Source organism: Nicotiana tabacum, chromosome 7 (assembly GCF_000715075.1).
Source record: "Nicotiana tabacum cultivar K326 chromosome 7, ASM71507v2, whole genome shotgun sequence".
NCBI lineage: Eukaryota > Viridiplantae > Streptophyta > Magnoliopsida > Solanales > Solanaceae > Nicotiana > Nicotiana tabacum.
This window is the reverse complement of record NC_134086.1, coordinates 9,448,438-9,470,631: the sequence shown is the minus strand read 5'-3', so window position 1 is coordinate 9,470,631 and position 22,194 is coordinate 9,448,438. Positions and strand designations below refer to the sequence as shown.

The 22,194-nt window shown below is 33.6% G+C and overlaps 2 protein-coding genes across 3 annotated transcripts; one reads left to right on the top strand and one right to left on the bottom strand.

The window, feature by feature from the left end:
• The first annotated feature begins 7,780 nt into the window (after positions 1 to 7,780).
• LOC107769665 (putative magnesium transporter NIPA2) lies at positions 7,781 to 16,592 on the top strand. 2 transcript variants are annotated; one of them, XR_012711477.1, is made up of 10 exons: positions 7,781 to 8,073; positions 8,163 to 8,375; positions 12,746 to 12,802; positions 13,856 to 13,946; positions 14,035 to 14,195; positions 14,650 to 14,777; positions 14,875 to 15,012; positions 15,433 to 15,525; positions 15,943 to 16,210; positions 16,356 to 16,592. XR_012711477.1 is itself a non-coding variant. In XM_075256929.1 (9 exons), the coding sequence occupies exons 2-9, from the start codon at positions 8,249 to 8,251 to the stop codon at positions 16,138 to 16,140; spliced, it is 993 nt and encodes a 330-aa protein (XP_075113030.1). In that variant the 5' UTR covers positions 7,781 to 8,073; positions 8,163 to 8,248; the 3' UTR covers positions 16,141 to 16,483. The 2 variants fall into 2 exon arrangements, 1 of the variants encoding a protein (XP_075113030.1); XM_075256929.1 differs by having other exon boundaries at positions 15,943 to 16,483.
• LOC107769664 (uncharacterized) lies at positions 12,801 to 20,506 on the bottom strand. Its single transcript, XM_016588901.2, has 2 exons — positions 18,436 to 20,506; positions 12,801 to 12,943 (listed from the first exon to the last, which is right to left on the bottom strand). Exon 1 carries the CDS (start codon positions 19,844 to 19,846, stop codon positions 18,521 to 18,523), a length of 1,326 nt encoding a protein of 441 aa, XP_016444387.1. The 5' UTR covers positions 19,847 to 20,506; the 3' UTR covers positions 12,801 to 12,943; positions 18,436 to 18,520.
• Positions 20,507 to 22,194: the final 1,688 nt, after the last annotated feature.

Sequence of the window (22,194 nt, the reverse complement as noted above, 5' to 3'; positions counted from 1 at the left end):
TGCTGGAAGTCCATACACAATCCAGTATATTGTGCTGGAACTTTCCGTGTTGCAGCAAAATAGTGGCTATTTTTCAATGACTTTACAAACGCTAGTTATTTTTCAATTACCAGTCCGAAAACTGGCTAACCCGTGCTATTTTGACTTTAAGATTCGGTAGATTTGCAAAAATGTCCTCTAGCCATTTTGCAGTGATGGCCACACAAGAGAAGTACACACTTTTCAAAGGCTTTGCAAGCATTTATTCCAATTACTTCATGATTGCTCAAAATGTGAAGATTTTCAAGATTACGTGCTACAATATCAACCACCATGATTTCACAAGAAAGTTTCAACCATACACTCTTCAATTTGGGTAAGGTTTTCGCGGCAATTTATAAACTAGCTAGCCCGTGACATTCATTTAAAGTTAAATCCTCTAAACAACTGCAATTTGCACATAAAGCTCCAAGAAAATGCTCATCTACAAATGCATGAACGAGTTTTAACTTTCACAAAGATGAAAACTTTATATCATTGTAGGGCAATTTCAAGAACATTTAGTTCTTTGGCAGCAAAGATTTCTTCGGGCAAAGGATAGTAATTTCCACAACCTGTACAGTTAAAATCAACTATTTGATATTACATGTTACGAGTGTGTTTATCCAATCACCATAACGGCTACAATATTTACAAGTTGGTAATTTTAGCCAGAACTTTTCTGTAGGAACTTTCTGCTTCTGTCGATTTGCTAGAATTTGATCCACAATTTTCATAAACTTTGGTATGTTATTACGGGAATTTTGTAATAGAAAAATTCATCACCAACATTTAAGTAGAAGAGGGAACTCCAAGCGCTGTACAAAGTCATGGACAATGTACTCAATCGTGCAATATTTTTAAGAAGAAGAAAAGATAGAATTTTTTGCAAAATTGGTTCTGGCAATTTGGATATGTAATCCACTGTGACATCCATACTTGTGACAGAGAATAGTTATATTTTATGGCCACCTCTCAGTCTGCCACGGAATATAGAGATATACTGTCAAACTTCTCTATGACGATCATCTCTATAACAACACTTTACTATAACCATCAAGCTTTCTTTAGAACCAATTTTTAATATATGTTATAATATATATTATTTTTAGCAACACTTCATTATAGCAGCAAATAAATATTCAAACAAACAAGATTGTTATAGAGAGATAAGTATAAAGAGTTTAATTATATGCACTAACGGAAGAATCGGATCATTTAGGTAATTTTAAGTAAATCTCTTACTTAATAAATACTGTACTAACTAGTAATCTGGTAAATAGTAACTAACCATCAACATGCATTTAAAGATTTTTTTTGGAGTATTTATTAGGAAGAACTGCGCAAGTAGAATTCTTTCCTTTTGTTTAAATATTGCTGTAAATATAGCATACATGCAATATTCAGAATATTAAGAAATTTACCTGTTATATAATGACTAGATTAAAACGAAAAAGAGAAAAAGATTTACCTGCTGAAGACAAGAATATTCGACTCTATAAAATTCTCCTCAGTTGATGTGTTTGCTACACTTCACAAACTGAAATTCTTATGTGATGCATACAAATTATGAAATGAGCAGGGGGTGTACATAGCCCGGATTGGTTTACCAAACTAAACCAATGGTGTCGGATTTTTAAATCTATAAACCAAACCAAACCAACAAAGTCGGGTTTTTCAATCTCGGATTTTCTCGGATTTTTGGATTTTTTCCGGTAAAATCTTCATAGCACAAAATATGTAACTTGTGCTTCAAATATTTCTTTAATACTAATAAAATACAACTATATAATGTTTTTCTCCAAGAAAATAACATAATAATATGAGATAAGTCATAGCATTATACTAAAATATTTCATCATAAAGATAATAAAATTGCAAGCAAATATTGTTAAATAGGCCATGCTAAAATAAGTACAGCTAATAAGTACTAGTAATTACATAACTAAGCATTAAAGAAAACATAAATTAAGTTATACTTTCGTTATAAACCAATGTAATACTAAATAGATATCCAACGCTATCATCATTCTTAGTGTTGAATCGAATTTCTTTTGTTACCATTATTATTGATTTAAACTTTGTTTGAGTTACTATATTTATGTGCTAATTAAATTTATTTACCATTCAAGAATGTTAAGTCCAAATCTGAAATAATACGTTAAAAGATAAAACTGTGAAAAAGTTTTAAAAATATTTATAAATTAAATTACAATAGATATTTATATGTATAAAATATTTTTAAAAATTGTATAAATTTACTATCGGTTCGGTTTGGTTTCGATTTGACTTTTTTTAGTTAAAACCAAACTAAACCAATTATGGTCGAATTTGTTTTCCAATACCAAACCACAATCGAATTTTTTTTCCAATTTAATTCGAATTATTTGTTTGATACGGTTTATCGGTTTTCTTTATACCCCTAACCTCAAGTATTTATTGGACTTAACAGAGGAAAGTATTAATAGGAACTAAACTCTAGAGGATTACTACGTTTATATCTACTATATAAAATAAGATGAATATATATAAAGGATGCGTATGTCATCACTTTTAAGATGAGCATATGACCTTACAATATTATCTATTCAATAGATTTTTATTAAATAGTCAAACCCAAACTACAACTTATCATGGGGTCAATTTTCATTTTTATATCTTTTAAAATTGTTAAGTACTTTTCTCGATTGTTTTATCTACCGTTGTTTGATGATAAACGTAATTTTAAAATAAATAATTTGTGTTTGCTTATTAGATATATTATTTCGAGTGAAAGAATCCATACTCCTTTGTATATATTCCTCTTATTTTAAATACAAGAGTCCCAATCCACATGAATTAGCATATAAGAATCCTAATAATCCTAAGTTAGTTGGATTTGGCTAGATTTTTTAGCTTTATAGTCCTATAAAATTATTGACTTATCAATTGATTATATCATTAAGAATTTTAGTTTGTGAAGTGTAACGAACACATCAACTAAGAAGAATTTAATAGAATCGAATATTTTTGTCTTCAACAGGTAAATCTTTTTCTTTTTTCGTTCTAGTCATTATGTAATTAGGGTTTTATGCCTATATGATACTAAATAGAACTTTAAAAGAAGAACAAAAATATGTAATATTTTCCAGCAATATTTAAAAAAGGAAAGAACTCTACTTGTATAGTTCTTGCCTAATAAATTCTTCCTAAATTTCATTAAATGCATGTTAATGTAAGTATCTTTTGCTTTGGTCTTCCTTGTTATTTTGTTGATGTTATGGTCTATTGCTACTGCTTCTTTTTGCATTTTTTTTGTGCCAAGGGTCTATCGGAAACAACATCTCTATCTCAGGGGCGGAGAGAGAGTGTTACATACAGATTTGGACGAATCCAGTAACTTTTTACCTAGACAATGTATTTGTATTAAAAAATTTATTAAATATGTATAAATACTTAATTGTGAACCCAGTAACTAACGAGCTATGAGTTCGGTTGCCAATTCAGTACCCAAGAACTTTCAATGTTGCTTTCGCCTTTGTTCTATCTTCTCAAGACAGGGGTAAAATCTGTGTACACATTACCCTCCCATACTATCACTCATGGGATTACACTTGGTTTGTCTTGTTATTTTGCTGATGTTATGGTCTATTGCTACTGTTACCCGCCTGGATTACACTCGTAGTATCTAAAAGATGGGTTGGATAACGAACTTTTTAAGAACGGGTCAAATATGGATAAGAACCATATTATTCATTTAGAAAATGGATAACTAATGAGTAACCATGGATAACAATTGGGTCTAACTTTTACATTCGTAAAAGCTTCAAAATGGGAGTTCCTCAAGTTAGGGTGACTAAGAATTCTCCCAAAAGTGATCATATGCAAGAAGTTATGGACCCATATTATCAGCCGGTTAATCCTTTTTCTATCCGTATAAAATATGGGTCGGGTCGGATAATTAATCCGTTTTTTCATTACCCGTTTTCGACCCGAACCATATCCGACCTGACCTGCCCGTTTGTCATTCCTATGTGAATTTAAGCTTCAATTGCCCTATGAATGTGACATAAAGTGGTCATCTTTGCAAAGATTACAACTCTGTCATACATTGTTGGACGAGCACTTTATTCGAGCTTTATGTACAAGCTGCAGTTGCTTAGAGGATTTAACTTTAAGTGATTGTCAAGGACTAGCCAGTTTACAAATTGCGGGAAATAATTTAACCAAATTGAAGAGGGTTTGGTTGAGTTTACCTCTTGAAACCAAGATGCTTGATACTGTAGCACCTAATCTTGAAAATCTTCACATTATGAACAATATTTGGTTTCTAATTGGATAACTGCTTGCAAAGCCTTGAAAAGTTTGTATTTCTCTTATGTGGCCATCACTGCAAAATTGCTAGAGGACATTTTTGCAAATCTACCCAATCTTGAAGCCTTGAACTTAGTAAAAATTGAACGGGGCGTCCTATTTGGTCGCCCCCATTTAACCTATACCCATTTTTTTAAACATTTTAATTTGTACCCACTTTTTAAACAATTTCAGCTCCCTTTCTTCTCCGATTCAGTACCTCACCACAAGATGTGCAAAAACAACATCACAAGCTGTGCAAAAGCTACCCTTTCATGTTCTTACTTTATTTTTAGCTTTTCTTTTTTCCCTTCGAGAATTGGAATGACTGCTCTAGCTCTCTCTTCTGTTTTCTACCCACTAAACCAATCCCCCAGATGATACATGTATATATCCCTCTCTGACCTTTGTTTTTTTCTTGTGCCTTTCACGTTTTTAATTAATTTAAAAATATTTATACCTGCCTAGCTAATACAAGACGAGCAACTGTATGTAATATTAATAGGTGGTAAAAGTTACAACACAAAAACTTTAGCTCTAGAGCTGAAGTTTTTGTGTTATAACTAGAAACTTCAGCTCTAGTATGTAATATTAATAGGTGGTATTAGGAGATTGCCCATTTCGGAAATCACAAATGAACAAGTTATAAGAGAGAATTTCACAACCAAGATGGAATTGAGTTTCCAAAGAGCTGAAGTTTCTCAATTACAACACAAAAACTTCAGCTCTAGTATGTAATATTAATAGGTGGTAAAAAAATTCAGCTCTGTAGTATGTAATATTAATAGGTGGTAAAAAAAACTTCAGCTCTAAAGCTGAAGTTTCCCATTTACAACACAAAAACTTCAGCTCTAGAGCTGAACTTCAGGCCCGGCTACTAAAATGCTGAAGTTTTGCGTGATTGTCTTTGCTACTTCAGCCCCGTATGCATGAAGTTATGCGAAAAAACGGGTACGCTTGCAATTTTTTTTGCAAAGCAGACACAAATTAAAATGTGACACAAAAAGCGGGTATAGATGCAAATGTCCCTTGAACTTATTTGGTTGCACAGAATTGAAGAAAATGAAGATCTCAAGTGATCGGCTCGAGTGTCTTGTAGTAAAGTGGTGCAATAATATTATAGATGTTGAACTAAATACTCCTAATTTAACAAGCTTCTTATACACTAGTTCTTGTTATGTTGGTCAATTTCCAACACTGAAACTGAATGCTTCAGTTTTGCTAAAAGTTGAACTCAAATTCTTTCTAGGAGAAAGTACATCATTTAATATTCATTGGTACTCTAAGCTCGTGAAATTTCTTGGTAATTTCAACAAGGCTATTATTCACTTTATGATTATTTGGCATGAGGTATAAGAAGGTATAAGGGTGATATAAAAATATAATACCACTTTAATACTTTGTTTGGTTAGCAAACCAGGTATAAGTTATCCCGGTGTTAATTTTAATATCGAGATAACTTATACCTTATAGAAGGTGGGGTAATTAGCACCGGTATAACTTATACCTTCTTCTTAGAAATTATGCAATTGACATTCTTAATACAACATACCAAATAATGAATAAACAACAATCTCAGCATAACTAATCTCAACATAACTTATCCCAATATAAGTTATACCGGTATAAATCATATTCCAACCAAACGACCCCTTAGAGTGCGACAACCAAAAGGCGATAATTATACCAACGGAGATGAGAAGAAATTTGGTTCGTCCACTTTATGGCTTGCATAAAGAATTTGAGGCCATAAATGATCATACTTACTCAGTTGTGGACGTTCTTGATAGTTTGCTTTGGATTTGTCCTCAACTGAAAACCCTATCTTTTGTACGGTATAATTTAAAGAGTACCCTCAAGTTTATATATGATGATGTATTTGAAGATGAGAAAACTTGTTGTGCATCTCTACTTTTGACACGTGGGAGGCAAAAAAATAAATTGAAGGAAGTCAAAATGGAAAACTTTTCATATACGGAGGAACAGAAGTTGAGAGATTATCTTTCACATTTGTATGTACACTAGGTTCCTCGGATCCTCCAAAAGTATCGCCATAACATTCATTTCGAACCCTCCGAAAATATATAACTATACACACCTGACAATATTTTTGAAGGACCCGAACATAGAAGGTACATTATTGTTGTGTACTTGTTTTTAGTCTTCTTCTTTTTTTCAACTAATTTTTCGTTTTGAATAAATTTGCTAAACTTTTGTTATTTATATATGATAGCTAGTTGAGTAGTCTTTGATTTACCGCTTGTTTGGATGGTCATTACTCATTGTATTATATTCTATTGATACTTTAAATATGATGTATATTTTGGTTGTTATTTAAATTTTATTGTATCATATCATTAAATCAGTCGTTACGTAACGGCGAAATGTGTCACTTTATGTAACGACGGATTTGCTGTGATTGCATCATTATCTTGTCCTTTTCTCTCATCTCAACCTTCACTATTATTAAATAATTTTATTTTATCATTTACCCTACTTTTTTATATAATAAATTTACCATGTATCATAATTTTTCTTTATAATACTGCAAATTTATTCTTCATATTGCCGATGCATGATATCGATCTCATAAAACAACGGCAAACGATACTGTCTATCCAAACATTGTATTCATCAAACGATACCGTACAATACAATACATTATGAAACGATGTGTAACAACCATCCAAACAAGCTGTTAATGGAGTAAACAAAATTAATTATATTTAAGCTTACCAGCATTCTCATTCTAATGGTCGAGCTAAACTAATTTGAAATTTAGGCGTTTGTTGATTGATTGAACGAAATTTTTGGTACAAGCATTTAAAGAAAATCTCAGTTGGTATAATTCCGTTATGGGACCCGTTGAAGATTAAAAAAAAAGAAAAAAATTGTACATATAAACTACATAAGTTAGTTTTTTCCCCCCAGTAAATACAAGCACAAAATCAATAATTAGAGACCATTGTTCTAAACAAAGGAGTATTAATGAACTAGAACATCATTTTTGCAGCTTTGCATTGGATCTATGTTGTGTGGACTTTCCAAAAATATTATCACATCAGTCAGACCCTTCAAAAATTGAATACACTATCTTTGGAAAATTCGACGCGAATAAAAGTGCCCCTGGTCTTTCTTTTTGGGCTATAACAAATTAGTAACTTTTTGGATATTTTTCACTCATATTACTACTGTTTATACATTTTCATACTATAATAATAATTTCATGAGTTGATTTACGATGAGTATTACATTATTTCTTTAAAGCGCTCGGTCCCGAGTATTAAAATTGAAGGTGGCAAAATATACATGCAAAAAAGGCGGGGAAATTATGGGAGAAAAAAGAAGTGGCTAACGTAATTTGAAGTGATTTATTTTTTCTAAATTACAAAGTTTAACGGACTTTGTTTCTCTCTAAACCAAAAAATACCACCAAAATATTCATTTCCTCCTTTCTCTCTTCCCTCTCTTTCTCTTCTCATTTCTGCAACTTTCTGCAGAAATTTTCTGCAGAGAGAGGGAGAGAGAAAGAGAGAAACCAAAAAAAAAAAAGGAAAAAAGAAAAAAAAAACCAAGCTGGTCAGAGAAATATTGAAAATCACTAAAAAAAAATAAAAATTGACGCTTTATTAAAGCAACCAAAATATATATTTTCTGGATAAATATTGGTGGTTTGGATATTTATCAACGTTTTTTCTCATGCAAACAAAAGCCAAGAAAAAGGTTCGAGTTTTTTTTTTTTTTTTTGCTATGAAATTATTTTTCTTGTACGTAATTGATAAATTTTTTGTATTGTTTCATGTTTAATGCAGGGTTTTCATTTGCGTTAAAGAATTGGCTTTTGAATATAAAGAGTACTTTTTATGTGATTATTCCTCTCCATTTTTTTTTTTTAAAAATGGAAGGAATATCTGATAATGTGCATGGAGTTATATTAGCTATATCATCCAGTATTTTTATTGGGTCTAGCTTTGTTATTAAGAAGCAAGGTCTAAAGAAGGCTGGTGCAAATGGAAAACGAGCAGGTTTTACTCTCTTTTTTCCGTTATTCACTAGTTATTTTTTTATTTTTATCTTTTTGCATCATTTAATCTCTATATTTTGAGTTTCTGTTAAATTTATTGGTTTCATTACAATATAATTCCAAACTGAAAGTGCATAATGTAATAAAAATTTCTAGCAACATGACATATAAAATTCATATCGATCTAGTTAAAGTCTATAAAATCCTCAATAGCTAAAGCACAAAAAATATTTAGAGAAACTCAATTGCCAGGTGACGACATCAAGGTTAGTAAAAGAAATTTGTGGTCTTCCAATGGACACTCAATCAGTGTGCGGCACAAGTCTGCATATTTGCAAAGAAATATATAAGCTTTCATGTGCATACTAGGCTCTAAATCCAACACTTGTACCATTTGCCATATCTCACTCTTAGGAATAGGTGGCATAGTTGAAAGGCGATTAATTGCATTAGCCAAATTATTCATCACACCTCTCAACATATCAGCCATGCCTTCAAGATGATCATGTTTAGATTTTTTATTCCTGCTAGAAGTCAGTACCTCTGAATATGCATTAGATTTACGTGCTTCCTGAGTTGATTGATATTGCTCATGTTGTCCATGTTCCTCGATATTTTCCAAGAGGCAGCATTCATGGAAATTAATTCATCTACCTCATCAATAGTCAATGGACTATCACGTGATTTTCTCAAATTATTACAAACACCCCTTTTTACCATATCTGCTCCAGTCTCAGCTTGCTTTCCGGTAGCTCTATCCCTTCCATATAGCTCAATTAGCTTATCACAATATAATAATGCAAAAAATGAGACTGGATACCTAACAAGGATTTTTCCATAACTATTTAGAATAGTCTCATTCTTGTACATTTCAAACAGAGCAAGCACATCTTCTCGACTAGTAGTTGAGCATGAACACAATGCATTTATCCTCTATATCTTGATAAAACAGTTAAGCTGACCATATATTATCTTTTGAGGATATATCCATCTTTTCTATTAGCAACTTATAGAATGATATGAGAGTATCCCTACCTCCCACGCACCACCCCAAAATAAACATGTTTTATTGCATAAACATAGATCAGAATCCAATTTGTTAATGATAATACAAGAATTGAAGTTATCATCGTGGATTATGCGAAAGAACAAAACTGCTAAAAATTAATGTACCTGTATCAATTGATCCCATACTTCAGATTCAGCATTCCACATATTTGTGTTGGAATCCCATGCAAACCCGCTCATCCCATTTTGAAAGGTGTCATAACACTTGCTAAATTTTGTTTTAATATTTCTCATTCGGTTGTGAACTCTCTCCTTCTTAAAAACTTTATCTGGAAATTTTGATTGCATCTCTTTCACTATATTATCAATCGCGTGTGCAGTAAAAGTTCCACCAACCCAGTTTCTAAGTGTGTGCTCATGATAGAATGCATCAATTAAGGCATCATCCATAACATTTGACCAAATACAAACAGTGTTATCTGAAAGATTTGTGTCGCTTGAGGATGCCTTTGACTTTTTCGGCATATTGATAACTACATAATTAAGAGAGATTCACAAGACTTAATGAAAAATTAAGCAGACGTAAAATAAAATAAATGCCCAAATGAAATAAAATAAATGCATAGTACATAATAATTTTATTTAAACAATAGCCGAAATTAATTTCAAACAACATCAAATAAATCAACACGAAAAAATTTGTTGACTTTTTTTCTCCTAGAAGATTAAACTTGATAATTAGCCCACATGTCAGCTGCTATGTCATCTCTAATCAACTCCCCCTTTCTAAACTCTTCACTATTTTCCCTAGGATTTGGTGGTTCTTCATGCACATCATTATTCCGCATCAACTTGTGCAAGTAACTCATCATTTGGATCTGCACCTCTTAAGTAGTTGTGCAAAATACAACATGAAAAAATAATAAGCTTTTGGGTTTCAACACCATATGACGGTTCAGTTGAACTAGAAATTATAGGAAATCTCTTTTTAAGAACTCCAAAAGCTCGTTCAATAGCATTACGCAAAGATGCGTGTCGCAGATTAAATAATTCACGAGGATTTCGAGGTGGATTTCTTGAATACTCTTTCAAGTGATATCGCTCCCCACGATAAGGCGTAATAAGTCCACTTCTCAACATCAATCCAGCATCAACAAGGTAGTATTTTCCTAAAGATAAAAAGTAAAAGCTTTAATTATTTATTCATCACATCTAACTTTCTCTATATAAATATATAAAATATTAACCTTCTGGAAGTTTTAGCGGGTCTTGTCTATTTAACGCTTCTTTCATGATTCTTGAATCAGATGCCGTCCCTTCCCAACCAGCTAACACATATGTGAATTTTAAATCAAATGTGCATGCAACCAATACATTTTGTGTTGGATAATCTTTTCTTCCACACGTATATGTGTTCCACACGTTGTGAAACTTTAACACGTATATGTGTTCCATCAATTGCACCAATACAATCCTGACATTATTATAATAAATTATATGCAATCAACCTTGAATTTAGCTAAAAGTTCAATAAAATTGTATTTGTGTTCACCTTAAAATATGGGTAGAATCTTGGGTTGCTGGCAATTTTAGAAGGAACTTGAGAGCCATCAGGTTGTTTAATAAATTTTTCATATAACCCCAAGATCGCTCGTAGGACAATATGAAAATGACGACTAACCGACTCCCCAGATCGTCGAAAGATAAAAGCTAACTCGCGATTTGTCGTATTATGCGCTAACAGGTAAAGTGTTTTTGCAACTTGCTCTTCAACTGTAGCTTGAAGTGTTGGTCTAAGATCACCCTCTCTAACTAACATCTCACATAAATCGGTAAAAGCTAAAGGGGTCATTCTAATAATATTACGACAAAGTTCAGTTGAGAATAAATAACTCAAAAATTCATGTCTAACTTGTTCACTTTCCAGTCGTATATCATGTGTGATCGTACGTCGGTCATTTTCAATTTACATAAGTCCAAAACCAAATAGCTACTAAGCAAGCAGCATATGTAGCTAAAGAGCTCACTTGTTCCAATATCTGTCTATTATTTTAATTATTCCGATCAGCCATCTATAATAAAATTAAGTGAGATACATTAACCAATATCATAGATGAACTAACCAGAAAAAATACTGAAAAGATTCAACAAAGTGACATCAGTAATACCAAATAATTGACAGAAAAAACAAGCAGACAAATACACCCCATTAGCAATCTGAAATAGTTCAACATAAAACGATATGAAAGTGATGTAAATTATACAAATACATAATGATATGAAAGTGATAACAAGCAGACAAATACATAAAGTAGTTCAATGTAAGGAAAGTGACGTAATAAGAGCAATGATGCAACAGAAATAATACTATAATTCATAGCCGTCGATATTTATATTTCATATGTTTACAAAAGTGAATTGACTACAACGACTCCACTCAACGAAAATAGATGAAAGAGAAGATACCGTCGTTGGAAAGAGACCTAACCTGTAAAAAGTTGGTTGGAAACTGGAAAGAGACGATACCGTCTGTTGACTTGCACGGCAGAAACAAGATGAGACAAAGTACTTATTATGGTGAATATAATATAAATAATAGGGTAAAGGGTAAAATTGAAATATAGAATAATAAGTGTGGGCATAATTGGAAAGGAAAATACGAAACAATCCCACCACACGGATTTGGTTGTTTCATAAAATGGGGTTTTTCATTGTTTCGGAACAATGGATTAAACAATACGATACAATCAGTTTTATATAAACAATCAAAACGAACATTGTATGTGAGGTAACAATACAATACAATACAACCGGAAACAACCATCCAAACACAGTGTAAAAGTGACAAGTAAAAGTGAAAATCTATTTTTACAATACTAGACAAGTAAAAATAAATAGAGAGAGTATGTCTTACCCATCCGATTATGAAAACAACCTCTTGCAAAAATATACGGTACTCAATATAGTCCAATTGTTCCACGGCCCCCATCTCCCTCCGCGCAATATAGTCCAACCATTCTACAGCCCCCCCTTTCCCTCAGCATAGCTAGGAGCTTCGTGCACCGAGCTAGCCTTTTTACGCCTCTTAACATCCTTCATGCTAATGCTCAAAGGGTAGATTAGCATGAGTTTCAGTGTTGTGACAAGTTTAGCATGCTTCAAGAGGTTTGAATGTTAACACACACACATATATACACACACCTGCTAAAAGTTGATGAACTAAAATTCCTGTTATTGCTTCTAAAGGAGATTTTGCCTGTGCATAAAACCATATATTCTTGTAAAGCAAATGTATTGATTTCAATTGATGCTAGGCAAATTGATCCTGTTATATAATTACCAATTATGCTGAATTTTGAATAGGTTCAGGAGGCCACTCCTACTTGTTGGAACCTTGTTGGTGGGCTGGAATGTCATCTAGTAAGAGACCTAACTCATCCCAAAAGTTTTGTTATTTTATACAGTTCTTGAGCATATAGCCGATCCCAACTTTCTTGGAATTGACGCGTAGTTATTGTTGTATGAGTCCTTGAGCATATGATATTCGTCGTCTGAGAAAACCTACATATATTGTAAAACACAAAGTCCTTTGAGCAAGCACCTAAAATAGGTGGTCATATATTTGCAATGCAGGTCAATATCTAACTTAAGAAATTAAAATTTCTAATGTGCTAACACTACCAGAACTTTTGATACCCTAGGGCAGTGCACATTCTTATTCTTTTGACCTCAATGAATGTTGTAGAACTATGTTGCGCGGACTCTCCAAAATGATGTCGCACCTGTGTCGGATCCTCAAAAAATACACTACTTTTGGAGGACTCGACATGCACCCGACAACATTTTCAAAGAGTCTGAGCAATATAGTTGTAGAATTCTTGATTGATTGCCACTCAATAGCTAAGACAATTGATATCTGATGTTAGAATGAGATTCAACATTTATGTTATCCGCAAAAGCAAGTCCGCACCAGGCATTCATTTGCATTTCATAGCTAATTCTGTACTTAAGATTTATGACAGTATCTCTATATAAAACATCTCTATATAATAACCATTCACTATAAAAGCCAAGTTTTTCTCAGAACCGATGTTTATGTTATGTTATAATATATGTCCTCTATAACAACACTTCACTATAAAAGGCTGTTATGCCCTTTTATAACAACACTTTACTATAGCAGCCCAAAAATATCGAAACAAACAAGGCTGTTATAGAGAGGTACCGTATATCATCATAGAATGAGAAAGACTAGACATTTGTCAAATATAATAAGCAACTTATGGACAGGGTGAAAGTATCGATGACATTAACCTCTACTAAGACCTTGACTTAGAGAATATGCATGAAGATGATGGAATGCAGTAATTCCTAATTTGAAAGTGATCAGCGCAATAATATCTAGTTCTAAAACATTTCAGGAACAGGCAGTTTTTTAATTATATTTGACGCTAATCTTCTGATTTCTTATAGTGATTATTGGAGAGGGAGCTAACTTTGCTGCTTACGCATACGCCCCGGCAATACTTGTGACACCCCTAGGAGCTTTAAGTATGATTGTAAGGTATGTGATTATGTAGTATAATTGGGGTTAAAATTGTTAATCAAAGAAGTTCTTTTTAGTTCAATACTGATATAACTTTCATGAGCAGTGCAGTGTTAGCCCATTTTATTTTGAAGGAGAGGTTGCATATCTTTGGTATGGTTGGTTGTCTCCTCTGTTTGGTTGGCTCTGTCACTATTGTCTTACACGCACCGCTAGAGAAGAGTATTCAATCTGTTAAGGATGTCTGGTTCCTAGCAACAGAGCCAGGTACACTTAAGTTACATTCTTCCATTATCCTTAAACTTATGTTTACAACAACAAGAACGACTATGTTTCAATCCCAAGCAAGTTGGGGTCGGCTATATGAATCCGCAATGTTCATGTCGTTGTATTTAGGCTATCTCTGTCCAATATATATAAATATATATATATATATATATATATATATATAATAAAATGTAACAAAAGTAATAAAGTGTCTATAGTACTATAAGTTCTCTATATTTACTACTGGCATATAAATTTATGAAAAGAATAAAAAGACTCTAAGAAAAACACATCAAACCTGAAGTAAACATACTAACATGGCTAAAGATTTAGTATAGCAATAGTGAAGTGACAGTTGGATTCACAAATTATAAAACAGATACTTGCTATCTTCCTTTGGATATCTACATGTTTTGTTTATTGGAACTAACCAAAAGGTTTTTGAGAAGGACAGGGTTCCTCGCCTACGCTTTCACAGTTATGATTCTAGTACTTATCCTTATTGTGCGGTTTGTGCCTCGTTATGGGCAGTCACATTTGGTTGTCTACATTGGAATTTGTTCTCTAGCGGGTTCTCTCACGGTCTGTTGTTCTCTTTTATGATATATACAGTAGTCCATGGTTCTCAGTGTACATTTCATACATCTTATCTCATGGCTGTTTTCTTATGGTTATTCAGGTTATGGGTGTCAAAGCAATTGGAATGGCTATGAAGCTCACATTTGGAGGACAAAATCAATTCAAGTATTTTGAGACATGGTTTTTCATAGTGGTTGTTCTCATCTTTTGCCTTCTGCAGCTGAACTATTTGAACAAGGTATCTGTTCCATTCCCCAATAATTTTATAGAGTCCCAAGTGATATTGGTTATCTTGTTTTCTGATATATTCATTTGGTTTGATAGTTTAGTCATAATTCTCATCTTTCATTTTACCCTAAACTAGTAGCCATTTTGGCCTACTATACCTAAAACAATATCAATCGTCTCAATGTCCACTTATGTTGTCTCATATTACGAACAACTTAAAAGGGGAGTTTAGGAGGTTACGGGTTCCAGCCGTGGAAATAGCCTCTTGCAAAAATGCAGGGTAAGGCTGCATACAATAGACCCTTGTGGTCCGGCTCTTCATCGAACCCCGCGCATAGTGAGAGCTCAGTGCACCAGGCTGCCCTTTTATATTAGTGACGACTTGTTTTTTGGAAGATATAAATGTTGACATGACTATTGTATTCTGCAGGCACTTGACACATTCAATACTGCAGTGGTTTCCCCTATATACTACGTCATGTTTACAACACTGACCATTGTTGCAAGTATGATAATGTTTAAGGTAATTCAAAATTCAGTTTTGTGGTTACGGCTATTCAGCACTCTTAGTTTTAATCAATTTCATTTCTTTGAGATATCATGAATGGGTTATTATATTGCTGGAAATAAAACGTTTGTAGTTGCAAGAATAAAAATAATGCAGATAGCTGGATAAATATGTTTTTCAAATTGACTGTTTTATAAGGGTAAGAAATGGAGCCGAGGGTCTATCGGAAACAACCTCTCTACCCCAGGGTAGGGGTAAGGTCTGCATACACACTACCCTCCCCAGACCCAATTTATGGGAATATACTGAGTTGTTTGTTGTTGTTGTATAAGGGTAAGAAATGATATTTGAGAGAAAAGAAAGTTAGCTTGCTTTTCAAGAAGAACGAATTTTGAAACTTCTCTAATTTTGGTGATTTGTTTTGGGATTCAGGACTATGTTCATCAAAATGCAACACAGATAATTACAGAGTTATGTGGTTTTGTAACTATCCTATGTGGTACTTTTCTTCTTCATAAAACCAAAGACATGGGAAGCAATCCATCCAAACCAATACCTGTTCTCCTTCCAAAAACGGACACAGATTGTAAGCCAACAAATGAAACCACAAAAGTTCCAGCTGAGGCTTGAAGGCAAAACTACTAGGAGATTGTTCTTTAACTGCATCATCAAGAGAGTATAAGCTTAGCGTTGGAAAGAGGTGATGTTTTTTGACAGGTTGAAGCCAATGTTATACTAGGAAGATATTTCGATATGATTCTTTTTTGTTATTTTGAATTTAGAAAGATTTTACAGTGTGGATACTGATATCGAAATTGACATGCTTCTTCGAATTATATACACAGATAATATGGAAACGAGTTGGACTTTTGTTGCTTCAGGCTAGCATTTATTTTGTGTATATAGGACATTGCCTGTATTGAGATTCACTTGTTACTTTGTCTAGTTGGTTTTCAATGTCTTTCACTCTTTTTTTCTTTTTTTTTTTTTTGGGGGGGGGGGGGGGGATTAAATTCTTGTTGTATCTGTAATAGATAGGGAAAGTGATTTTTTATCGGTAATTTACATTGATCCTTTTAATACATTATGGTTGTTACACTATGAAGAATCTTGAGGACAACAAATTGATAATTGTGGCTGATAGCATAAGAGAGTAGTGTTTCTTGAGTAGGAACTATAGATTGTCACAGCTTGAGAATATCAAAGCGATATCCATTGGTAAGTTTTTTTATAGTAACCGGAGATAACAGAATAAACTCATAAGATGACAACAGAAGTCAAGATTAAACTATTCCAGTCTCGATCACCATTATACCTTGGTCCAAGACCAGACTTTGTTCTCCCACTATGTCAACAAAGGTTTTTTGTAGTACTTCATATGGTAATTAAGGATTATCTCAAAATAGTTGTTAGTGTTTCCAAATGAAAAGATAAAAGAAAAAAATGAATGTAAACAGAACTCTAACCAGTCATCAATATTCCCCTTTTTAGATTTCTAGAACATCATGAGAGGGTCAGAGGGGAAATGACATTTGTATGGTAAAGTATTTTTCGGGGCATAATTGGCCTTTGCATCTATCATTTAGCAGCCTCTTGACTGTAGTTTTCATATTTTGACATCTTTTTGGCCTAAGGGGCATTTGTTGATAACTAAGGAGTACATCCAGAGATTTCATACAAGATGTGATAAATAAGTTCTTGTACAAGGTGACATATGTTCCAATGTCCCTTCGTTCATTAGTGAACTTGACCCTTAGATAACCAAATGGTGTTTTAAGACAGCTAAATAATTGGGGTAATGGAACACGATGATGCAAAATGGTCTAAACCTGTATAAATGTTTCCTTAAAAAACATTCATAGTAGTAGACATTCAGTTGTCACTCAGAGATGAGTCTTTGTTCTAACTATTTCATAATTCACTTGATAGTATTATGTTCATCTAGTTCTACTAAAATAATGTTGCAATCAAAAAGCAAATCCAGAGATCCGATCGCACAAGTTGTAAAGGTGTGCCCTTAAAAAGCATTTTTACAAAACTTAAACATCAAATGACCCCTATGAAAACATCAATGACCCCTATGACCAACAGCCCAATATCGACTAATATTCTTCGAAGGAACTTAACAAATTGGAAGTCAAAATGAAAGTGGTACTACAACCACTCAAGGTTTCAAAGTGTGCCTTTAACCAGCAATTTTAGAAAACTAAAACAATTGATGATAGCTAAACTTGACCAATAGCTTATTATGGACTTACATTCTTTATATAAACTTAAAGGACTAAGGTCAAACTGGAAGTAGTATTACGATCTCTATAAGAGTCCTAAACTGTGGCAAAGATAATAATTAATGATAATCAAATGTATCAGGATGGCAATAATAATTGAACTGTTAGCACTTTCACTGGACAAGAATGTTATAAACGTGCTAGATTGAGTCATCTGATTCTTATGAAGAGCGAATTACGTAATTGTGTCGTCCTGAACCTCAAAAGCATAAATCTTCTAGATTAGCAACATTTGGTACATGGTCAAGTTGTTGAGAAGTACAGATCTCTTTGTAGATTTGAGCTGGCCTTTGTTGCTCATGTTTAGTTATGTTATCATTCATAAAGATTATAAGAACACTGGGTTATGAAACAAGAAAGAGCGGATATGAACAGTTTTTTAGATTTTCTTTTTTTGGGGTTTGGGGGTGGGGGAGGGGGCGCATTTTTCGCTTGTTTTTGTGTTAGTAAATCACTGCAAAAATTATGGTATTATATAAAGATGTTTATTGAACAATGACGACATAAAAACTTAAAAGGCTGAGAGCTCTACATTCTATACTGGCTACACTAAAAAGGCGATATAGGAAACATTATTCAAATACATAGGCTCTGAACAGAACCTAATATAAAATAATACAAATTACAAGTTACTGACCTTTACACTTGTTCATGTCTTGCAAGGCTAAATGCACCTTTCCTCTTCAGGTGATCGATGTAAATAATAAAAGACATCCTTTTATTCATCCATCTACAATAAATTGATCTTCTTGAGCATCTCCTTCAACTCTTGCATCGCCATGAACCATACCATTCACATGGTGCAAGTTTTGTATCATTTGTGAAAGATAATGGTTAGCTCCTGTGTGATCAGAAATCCCGGTTGGATGACCAGTCCACTGAGAAAAAATTCCGAGCAGCTGACTAGTAAGATTTTGTTGTTCGTGAAGTATTCGAGTCTGGATCTGGCTCATATCAGCGCGATGCTGACCTAACGTCTCGTCAATCCTCTTCTTCCAGTCTAATCTCCTCTTGTTCATTCTTTCTTCACGTTCTCTTTCAAATATAAGTTGTTCCTCTCTTCTCCTCCTCTCTCTCTCCTCACTTTCCTTCTCCATTATTTCCCATTCTTGAATTCTCTGTCTCTGCAACTTCTCCATCGTTTTCTCCCTTTCTTCCCTCTCTCTTTCTCTTTCCTCCCATTTTCTCTCACGTTCTTGTTCAAGTTCCGTTCTAAGATGTTCTCTCCTCTGCCTCTCCCGCTCTCTCTCAGCATCACGTTGCTCGAACCGAGCTTCCATTTCCTTTAAGTGTGCCAACTGCGTTGCAAGAAAACCCCATGCCCTCTTCTCTACCCCTTTCAACATCTTCTTCTTCTTTCTCGTATCGGATCCAGTTGCCTCGATATCTTCGTAAACAAATCCATCGTCCACATCTTCCTTCATATGACTATTCCTCCTAATATTACCATTGAAATTCCCCTCTCCTTCTTCCCCATCATAATCAAACTCCATACCGGTAACACCATGATCCACCCCATTAATACCTCCGGCAAAATCACCGTCGCCAGCATGACCTAGATGCCCGAATTGATCAATCCCGATACCATTACCAGTCCCATCAAATCCCACACGATTTTCAATCCCGTCTCCTACAACCGCCATGGAGTCACTACAACTGAAAACAAGCGTATTCACATCCCCAAACACTTCCTTATACCTCAAGAAGTTCGACCAATGAGTTAACCCCTCCATCCAATCAAACTCCTCCCCAACACCCGACTCATCCTCCCCAGAGTTTGGCTTCTTAATCTTCTGCTTCACTAATGTATACTGGTGCCTCATATTCTGCACTTTAGTTGACACATCCTTCCAAGTCCATTGCCATGGATACGTGATCGGATCACGAACATGGTGCACAGAATTTACATGTAAAGCAATAGGTCTATACTTCTTTTCCCTGGTTTTCATCTTAGCTAAACTCCCATCACATAACATCTCACCATACTTATCAATTAAAGTTCTTTCTTCTGCCTCAGTCCACTTTTTTCTTCTTGGTTGTGGCATCATCAAATAAAAACTAACTCCACCACTCAATTCAACAAACTTTAAGAAGCTCAAAAATCACATTCACAACAACTTAAATACCCAAAACCCCAAATTACAGCTCTTTACCACAAATCCATATAAAAGTTAAATTCACCACTCAAATTGGCCAAGAATTTGTCCAAGAAAAGCTAAAGGGTATCCTCAAAATCACAACTTTTTAGCAAATACCCAAACTTACAACTTTTTAGTAAATACTAAAAATTACAACTTTTTGAGCAAATACCCAAAATCAAAACTTTTTAGTAAATACCAAATATTACAAATTTTTAGCAGATACCCATATTAAATTGAGGAAGAACAATAGCATATATGTCTAAATAAGACCAAAAAGAGTGATAAAAAACTGACCTTTAAACCAATAATAGGTTTCTTGAATTGGGGAAGAAACACAGATAAAGGGGAAAATTTTTTGATGGTGAAAGTTAAAGGGAACAAAAATGGATAATTGGGATTTTCAGGTTTGATTTGAGTTTTGTTTTTTTTTTTTTTTTGGGGGGGGGGGGTTTAGAGGGGGAGGGGGGTTGTGTAGTTAGTAGTTCAGCTGTGTCAAAAGCATTTCTTTTACTACTGGTCGAAACCCGAAAGAGCAGAGAGATTCGCAGGAGCTGGCTGAGCAGGATTCATGTGATGAAATTACCTCATTACCCCTATGTTGCCTTTTTTCTTTTTTGTGCTATTAATACTAGTAATTCTTTTTCAATTAATTTTTGGTGGCTGCGAAATTTTTGTTACTGCACTTACAGGTCCAAATGCTGACTGCAAACACATGGTGTGATTCTTATCTGCTTCTTTGATTAGTTTTGCAATTAGCATATTGCGCAAGTAACAATCTTTGTTACAATTTAACTTGTAATTGACTTAGAAAAAAATGACATTATGGGTGTGTTTGGTACGACGGAAAATTTCTCATTTTTCACTATTTGGTTGCACAAAATAATTTGGAAAATATTTTCCTAGATATTATATTTTTCCGAAATTAGAGGAAAAAAGTTACACATACCCTCACATCTAACCCCAACCCCCTCCCCCTTCTCTCCCACACGACCTCTCCCGCTCCCTCTTTCCAAAAAGGTTTTTTCAGATTTCAGTTTTTTTCCTTTTCTGTCCTGCTATCCCCCCCCCCCCTCCATCGCACCAAAATTAATTTTTTACCTTTTTTTTTTTTTGTAGTTTCGATTATTTATTTTTTTCGTTTTTCAATTTATACGCACAACGATACATGGTGACTATCTCATGTTTCAGTGATTAAAGTTAAAGAATATTGATTCTTAATAGTTGGGAACATAATTCTATTTCCAGGACCTAAAACTAAAAAGCAGCAAATCCAGAACTAAAACACGAAAACAAAAATTATTGACTTATCAAATTATTATCGATCGAGCTGTGAAAAGGTTCAATTAAAGAAAATACAAATTAAATATTCGTTTTACATCTAGCAATGCGTGACTAGCTCCTGATATAACATTAAAAGCAAGATTTATAGCTTTAGCTTATCAAGTTGCAATTAGCAGGCCGTCTTTTAATTTGCAAAAGAAAATATGAATATAAAATTATAAATAAATCACACTAACATAAACATACAAATTGCGACTATATGTTGTTTAGCAATCATAACACATATTGAGTTTTAACAGTTAGGAACATATATAATTCCAATTCCATGAACCTGAAAAGCAGCAAAACAATTAAAACTCTTACAAAATCATTAATTCTTTACAAGAAAATTTGCATTTACACTCTGTTTGGATCATTGTATCCCATCGTTTTATAATGTATTATATTGTACTGTATCGTATTGTACCGTATCATTTTATGAATACAATGTTTGGATAGATTGTATTGTTTGTTATTATTAAATAATATTTTGCTGTTTGGTTTGACTGTATCGTATTGTACTGTAACTGATAAGTTTACTAAAGTTCCCTCAATTTTTTAAATATTAAATTTATCAAAAATTATGCATAAAAATAATTTTAAAAAATAAAATAGAAGAAGGCAAAACACGTTAAGAAAGCATAACAAAGGAGCGGGACAGAAGAAGGCAAAACAAAGGAGCACAGCTAATTAGAATCGAGTTAAAAGCAAATTAGGAGAAAAAATAAAACAGAAGGCGGCAAAACACCTTTAACGTTGGCGGCAGAAGTTCTGAAAAAAACAAAGTAGGTTATAAGTTGGAGATTTGGAGTTAAAATAGAAAAAAGGATAAAGGGTAAAATAAAATTGTGGAGTAATAAGTTAGGGCATAATTGGAAAGAAAAATAGGAAACAATCCCACCATACCAAATCGGTTGTTTAAAAAAAGGGGACTT

Coding starts and splice junctions, on each gene's coding strand:
- LOC107769664 (XM_016588901.2), bottom strand. CDS start 19,846: ATGATGCCACAACCAAGAAGAAAAAAGTGGACTGAGGCAGAAGAAAGA.
- LOC107769665 (XM_075256929.1), top strand. CDS start 8,249: ATGGAAGGAATATCTGATAATGTGCATGGAGTTATATTAGCTATATCA. Junction 8,376..12,745: donor TGCAAATGGAAAACGAGCAG/GTTTTACTCTCT, acceptor AATTTTGAATAG/GTTCAGGAGGCCACTCCTAC. Junction 15,013..15,432: donor AGCTGAACTATTTGAACAAG/GTATCTGTTCCA, acceptor TGTATTCTGCAG/GCACTTGACACATTCAATAC.